This window comes from Mandrillus leucophaeus, unplaced genomic scaffold, assembly GCF_000951045.1.
Source record: "Mandrillus leucophaeus isolate KB7577 unplaced genomic scaffold, Mleu.le_1.0 Scaffold296, whole genome shotgun sequence".
Taxonomy (NCBI): domain Eukaryota; kingdom Metazoa; phylum Chordata; class Mammalia; order Primates; family Cercopithecidae; genus Mandrillus; species Mandrillus leucophaeus.
The window spans coordinates 3,295,661-3,301,541 of record NW_012103098.1 but is presented as its reverse complement, the minus strand read 5'-3'; the positions used below and the strand labels follow the sequence as shown (position 1 = coordinate 3,301,541).

General features: G+C 57.3%; 1 protein-coding gene across 4 annotated transcripts; it reads left to right on the top strand.

Moving 5' to 3' along the window:
- Positions 1–1,280: 1,280 nt before the first annotated feature.
- ACY1 (aminoacylase 1) lies at positions 1,281–5,811 on the top strand. 4 transcript variants are annotated; one of them, XM_011986255.1, is made up of 12 exons: positions 1,281–1,592; positions 2,000–2,111; positions 3,143–3,207; positions 3,297–3,401; positions 3,788–3,882; positions 4,191–4,267; positions 4,352–4,441; positions 4,542–4,598; positions 4,927–5,000; positions 5,086–5,135; positions 5,248–5,392; positions 5,495–5,811. In XM_011986255.1, the coding sequence occupies exons 2-12, from the start codon at positions 2,018–2,020 to the stop codon at positions 5,582–5,584; spliced, it is 942 nt and encodes a 313-aa protein (XP_011841645.1). In that variant the 5' UTR covers positions 1,281–1,592; positions 2,000–2,017; the 3' UTR covers positions 5,585–5,811. The 4 variants fall into 4 exon arrangements, with proteins under 4 accessions (XP_011841645.1, XP_011841646.1, XP_011841648.1 ...); XM_011986256.1 differs by having other exon boundaries at positions 1,287–1,587; XM_011986258.1 differs by lacking the exon at positions 3,143–3,207 and having other exon boundaries at positions 1,287–1,592; positions 3,337–3,401.
- The last annotated feature ends 70 nt before the right edge of the window (positions 5,812–5,881 follow it).

Genomic DNA, 5,881 nt, shown 5'->3' with positions numbered 1-5,881 from the left:
AACACCTTGGGAGGCCAAGGCAGGTGGATCACCTGAGGTCGGGAGTTCAAGACCACCCTGGCCAACATGACAAACCGTGTCTCTACTAAAAATACAAAAATTAGCCCAGCGTGGTGGCAGGCACCTGTAGTCCCAGCTACTCTGGAGGCTGAGGCAGGAGAATCACTTGAACCCAGGAGGCGCAGTTTGCAGTGAGCCAAGAACGAGTCACTGCACTCCAGCCTGGGCAACAGAGTGAGACTCCATCTCAAAAAAAATAAATAGCTAAATAATTAGCCAGCATTGTTATGAGTTAAAGTCTATTTGCCCGCATGAATAAATAGATAAATAATTAGCCAGCATTGTTATGAGTTAAAATCTAGTTGCCCACATGACAGAGTGAGACTGTATCAAAAAAATAACTAAATAAAGAATTAGCCAGCATTGTTATGAGTTAAAGTCCATTTGCCCTCATGTTATGTGAGAGCAGCCAAGACTTAAACCTCAGGAAAGGTGGGACAGAACCCCTCCCCACAGCGTGCCTCCTTGGCCTAGAGATTTAAGTCTTTGTCCCTCACCCTTCCCCAAGCTGACTCAGCCCCTGGAGCAGAGGGCAGACCTGGCTGGGAGTACAAAGGGCAGCTGGGGCACAAGTGGGCAACTGCAGCTGTGGCCTGCAGGGGGTCAGTGGTACACCTGTGCCTGTTTAGCCTCCCGCTCCGGTGGCTGCAGAAGAGCCAGTTTCCTCACACTGTCATCCAGGGTCACAACTGCATCCACTCACAGTGACATCATCACACCGACCCACCATCTCACACTGTCCCATACACAGTCATACCCACTGATAGACTGCACACGCAGTGGCACGCTCACACCGTCACACGTGCTCTTGTCCATGCGTTTATTCCCATTTCTGGCACAGTGTCCGGAGTCGGCATGGCCAGGGGCAGAACCTCGCAGGAAGTGGAGCTCACAGTGTGGGCAGACAGATAATGACCAATAACTTTCAGTACAAGTGGAGCTGAGGCGCTAGGAGGACCTCCCAGAGGGGCCGAGGCCTGCACAGGGTCCTGCACAGGGGAGCTGTTGCCGAGGAGCGCAGGGGCGCAGGCCGAGGGCTTTGCAGCTCTGCATCTTCAGAGCCTCGGGGCGGACCCTTTTCCTCCCGCCCTATCCGGGGGCTGAAGGAGGAGGCGTCCTTAAGGGACGGGACCGTCCTGAGCTCCGGGGGCAGGAGTGGCAGGCCTGTGGTGTGGGGCGGGGCGGGCCTGTCAAGGCGGGGCCAGCCAGGAGCTCTCAGCTCACGGGGCGGCGCTGGCTGCGGCGGCCGCTGCCCGGGGGCGGGATCCTGATCTAAGCCTCCAGTAATCCCGCTGAGGCCCGAACCAGAGGCGGGCGGGGACTTCCGCGCCGACGCGGCCGCAAGCGCTGGGACTGCCCTCACTGGCGGTCTCTGGGCTCCGCCCCGACATCCGGCCCCGGACACGTGGTGGGCGGACGGGGGCGGTCCTGAGCCTGCGACCTCGCAGGCGACCTCGCTGTACCCTAAGTCCAGGCCACAGTCAGGGGCGGGCGCTGGGAGGCGAGCGTGAACTCAGCGACAGGAGAGTGAGGTGGGGTCCCTGGGGAGGGATAGAGAGACGGGCTCCCTGGCTTGAAAGCTGGGCAATTGGGAGGCGTTGGGTTTTTTGCTGTTGTTGTTTAAGGGATGGGGGAGTACAAGTCTGGGTTCAAACCTCGCTGGGCTACTCTGAGCTGTCCTCGAACCTCTCTGAGCCTCTCGGCTTTCTCCTCTGTAAAGTGGGCATTCTGAGCACAAACTTCATGGGGCTCTTTTGGGGATTAAATAAGGAAATGTGCTGGAAGCAGACAGCCCAAAGTTGAAACAGAATGGGTGCTCCTTAATGGGAAATCCTACCCCTGTGGGAAATCCGGGAGCCGCCATAGGGACGGGCTGTGTGCAGGAGCGCACCGGGTCCAGGGGCTGGGAGGGGTAGTTAGCCATTCACTTTGCCCCCAGCTCACCACGCGCAGCGCCATGACCAGCAAGGGTCCCGAGGAGGAGCATCCATCAGTGACGCTCTTCCGCCAGTACCTGCGCATCCGCACCGTCCAGCCCAAGCCTGACTATGGTGAGAAGACGGTGGTTCCAGAGCCTGTGACGGGGCCTAACGGACGGGGACTGTGCTCTAAACCAGCCTCCAACACCTGTCACTCAGCTGAGCCCCCCTCTGCTGTCCCAAATGGCTCCCCAACCCCTCCAGTCATTGCCCAAGTAAATAGACTGAGGCAGCCCCTCCAGGTTATGGAGGAATCCTTTCCCCAGACGTTCTGCTGCTGCCCAAGGTTACTCATGGCAGCTGGTGAAAGAAAAACTTCACCTCACTCCCCAGGGCAGGAGTGGTGGGGGAATCCTCAGGCAGCCACAGGGGAAGGAGAAGCCCTCCAGAAGCCCACTGAGGCTGGACAAAGGCCACAGCCCTTAGGGAATCAAGCTTGGTGGTTAGGGCCTGGGAGGTGGCTCCTGCCTTTCATCCCAGCGCTTCAGGAGGTTGAGGCTGGCAGATTGCTTGGGCCCAGGAGTTCAAGACTGGCTTGGGCAACATGGCAAGACACTGTCTCTACAGAAAAATACAAAAATTAGTCAGGAACGGTGGCGCACCTGTAGTCCCAGCTACTCCGGAGGTTGAGGTGGGAAGATCACTTGAGCCTGGGAAGTCGAGGTTGCAGTGAGCTGAGATCGCACCGCTTCACTCCAGCCTTGGTGACAGAGTGAGACCTTGTCACCCCCCCCAAAAAAAAGGAAGAAAGAAAAAAAAAAAAAACTTGGTGACTGGGAATTCTGAACGTGGACCCAAATTCCTCCTTTGTGATTAATCAGCTGAGACATGGTGGGTGAATCTCTTCATGTCATCTTTCCCATATTTAAGGAAGATAATACCTTCCTCCAACACTGGACATCCCCCTGGCCTTCCAGAAAGGGTCACTGAATAGCCAAAAATATCTTCTTTCTTGGGGATGGAAATGCAAGTGTCTCTGAGGGATATGGAGCGTGTTGGGGAGGCAGCAGCCCATTTCTGGGTGTGCTCCCTTCTCCGGGCTGCCTGGGCTGGTGGGAAGCTGTGAGTAGGCAGAAGCAGCCCCAGACACTCTGTGCCTCCAGGAGCTGCTGTGGCCTTCTTTGAGGAGAGAGCCCGCCAGCTGGGCCTGGGCTGTCAGAAAGTGGAGGTGAGCCTGGGGCCCTAAGCAGGGAAGGGAGGTGGGCCTGGGCACTTCCTCACCCTGCTCAGACCACCTCCCCTCCTGACCATCTCCAGGTGGCACCTGGCTATGTGGTGACCGTGTTGACCTGGCCAGGCACCAACCCTGCACTCTCCTCCATCTTGCTCAACTCCCACACGGATGTGGTGCCTGTCTTCAAGGTATGTAAGGGCCTGGGGCGGTGGGCATTGCAGACGTTGGGGACAGACATGATGCAGACCCCAGGATCCAGCCTCAGGGAGCGCATGGTCCTGGTCCCAGTCCTGGCACTGACTTTCAACATCCTTATGACATTACACCACTCAAGCAGCCTTCGTCCAGCAACAAGATCTGGGCCAGAGTGGGGTAGGGACTAGGGGGTGGGAAGCAGGAGACAGTGATGGGGGATGGCAATCAGCTGCCTTCTTCAGCCCCCGTCTTTCCTCCCCCACCACTCCACCTGTCACTCCAACCCTATGGTGGGCTCCTAGGGAAGGGCCACTGTTGACCAGAGTGGATTAATGGCTAAATTGGAGGTTTGGGCCCCTCTTCCCATCCCTGCCCCCAGGAACATTGGAGTCACGACCCCTTTGAGGCCTTCAAGGATTCTGAGGGCTACATCTATGGCAGGGGTGCCCAAGACATGAAGTGCGTCAGCATCCAGTGAGTGTCCTCCATTCCCGCTCCTCCACAATGTCCCCACTGGTCTAGTGGATTGACCCAGGACCTGGAGGGGTGATTGGAGAAACTTAAGGCCAAGGGACACCTTGACCCCTTGGACAGGAATTACTTCCATGACCATTGCGTCGATAGGGAGATGCAGCCCAGAGAGGAGCATGGACTTTCTGGAGTCCCTATCAGGGTGTGGCAGGGTAAAGTCCAGGGCACAGGACTCCAGCCTGCTGGCCCTGCCTGCCGGGCCAGCCTGAGCATCTGGTGGCTCCCACAGCACCTGGCTTATGCCCCCTCAGGTACCTGGAGGCTGTGAGGAGGCTGAAGGTGGAGGGCCACCGGTTCCCCAGAACCATCCACATGACCTTTGTGCCTGGTAGGAGTGGTTCAGATACCTCTGGGAAAGGGGAGGGTGGGGGTGGGACAGCCTCCTCATCTCATGGCCCTGCTGCTTTTACAGATGAGGAGGTTGGGGGTCACCAAGGCATGGAGCTGTTCGTGCAGCGGCCTGAGTTCCACGCCCTGAGGGCAGGATTTGCCCTGGATGAGGGTGAGCAGGTTGGCAAGCTGATGAGCAGCCAGGCAGGGAGTAGGAGGCTGCTAGTGGGGACTGGGCTGCTCCACCCTCTGAACCCCCTTTCCCTCCTCAGGCATAGCCAACCCCACTGATGCCTTCACTGTCTTTTATAGTGAGCGGAGTCCCTGGTGTAAGTATGAGCTTGGAGGGAGGGCTCACTCTACAAGTGGGAGGCTAGGCCAGAAAGGGCACGGTCCTATGAAGAGTTGCACAGCAAAAGTTGAGGCCTGAGAAGGCCTCGAACCCAGAGCCTCTGCCTCCCAGCTCTTTCCTATCTGAGCTTCTCTGAGGGCAAGCCCTGACTGGGCAGAAACAAGCTCTACGCTATGGGCCCTGAGCGGGGACAGGACCCTGCCAGAGGAGCCTGGAATGAGGGGGAGACCTGGGTCCACCCCAGGGCGGATTGTTTCTCCAGCCCCTCATGCTGAAGACACTCCCTTCCCCCTACACCTCCCCAGGGGTGCGGGTCACCAGCACTGGGAGGCCAGGCCATGGCTCGTTCTTCATCGAGGACACAGCAGCAGAGAAGCTGGTACGTGGCACCCCGGGAGGGAGTCTAGGAGTTCAGGAGGCTCTATCCTGAGACCACTGTCCCATTTAACCTCATATTCTCGTAGCACAAGGTTGTGAGCTCCATCCTGGCATTCCGGGAGAAGGAATGGCAGAGGTGAGGCAGTCTGGGAAGCGGTGGGGTGGCTCTGGGAGGCGGTACCACAGAGGATAGAGTCTGAGCCACCTCTTGTATCTGTTGCTGCTGCTTCCCTGTCCCCACACCACAGGCTGCAGTCAAACCCCCACCTGAAAGAGGGGGCTGTGACGTCCGTGAACCTGACTAAGCTAGAGGGTGGCGTGGCCTATAACGTGGTACCTGCCACCATGAGCGCCAGCTTTGACTTCCGTGTGGCACCGGATGTGGACTTCAAGGTGCCACCTCCACCTGGGTTTGGAGGAAGGATCCTGGGTCCTCAGTCTTGTCCTAGAGGCCTCTGGAAAGCCTGAGGGATCAGCTCATCTTCCTTCTCTTAGGCTTTTGAGGAGCAGCTGCAGAGCTGGTGCCAGGCAGCTGGCGAGGGGGTCACCTTAGAGTTTGCTCAGGTATGGACTTGGGACATGTGATGGGAGAGTGTGGGAGCTGGGGGAGACCCAAGTGTGCAACAGTGGAGTGTGTGCTTGGTGTGTCTGCATATGTCTGGGCATTTCTTTATCTGTGATAGACACATTTTATTCCAACAAGCATTAGTTTGTAGATGCTACTGTGGGTGCTGGGGAATGCTGTGGGGAATAAAATTAGGCACAGTTCACGCCCCTGTATGGTGAAACAGGGAAATATAAATCAAACATTTATATGATATTACTTTTTTCTGAGAGAGTCTCACTCCGTCACCCAGGCTGCAGTGCAGTGGCACAATCTGG

Bases quoted from the DNA above. Each gene is read 5' to 3' on its own strand.
- ACY1 (XM_011986255.1), top strand. From the start codon at position 2,018: ATGACCAGCAAGGGTCCCGAGGAGGAGCATCCATCAGTGACGCTCTTC. The intron at 4,268-4,351 runs GTAGGAGTGGTT...CTGCTTTTACAG, and splicing joins CCACATGACCTTTGTGCCTG to ATGAGGAGGTTGGGGGTCAC. The intron at 5,393-5,494 runs GTGCCACCTCCA...TCCTTCTCTTAG, and splicing joins CACCGGATGTGGACTTCAAG to GCTTTTGAGGAGCAGCTGCA.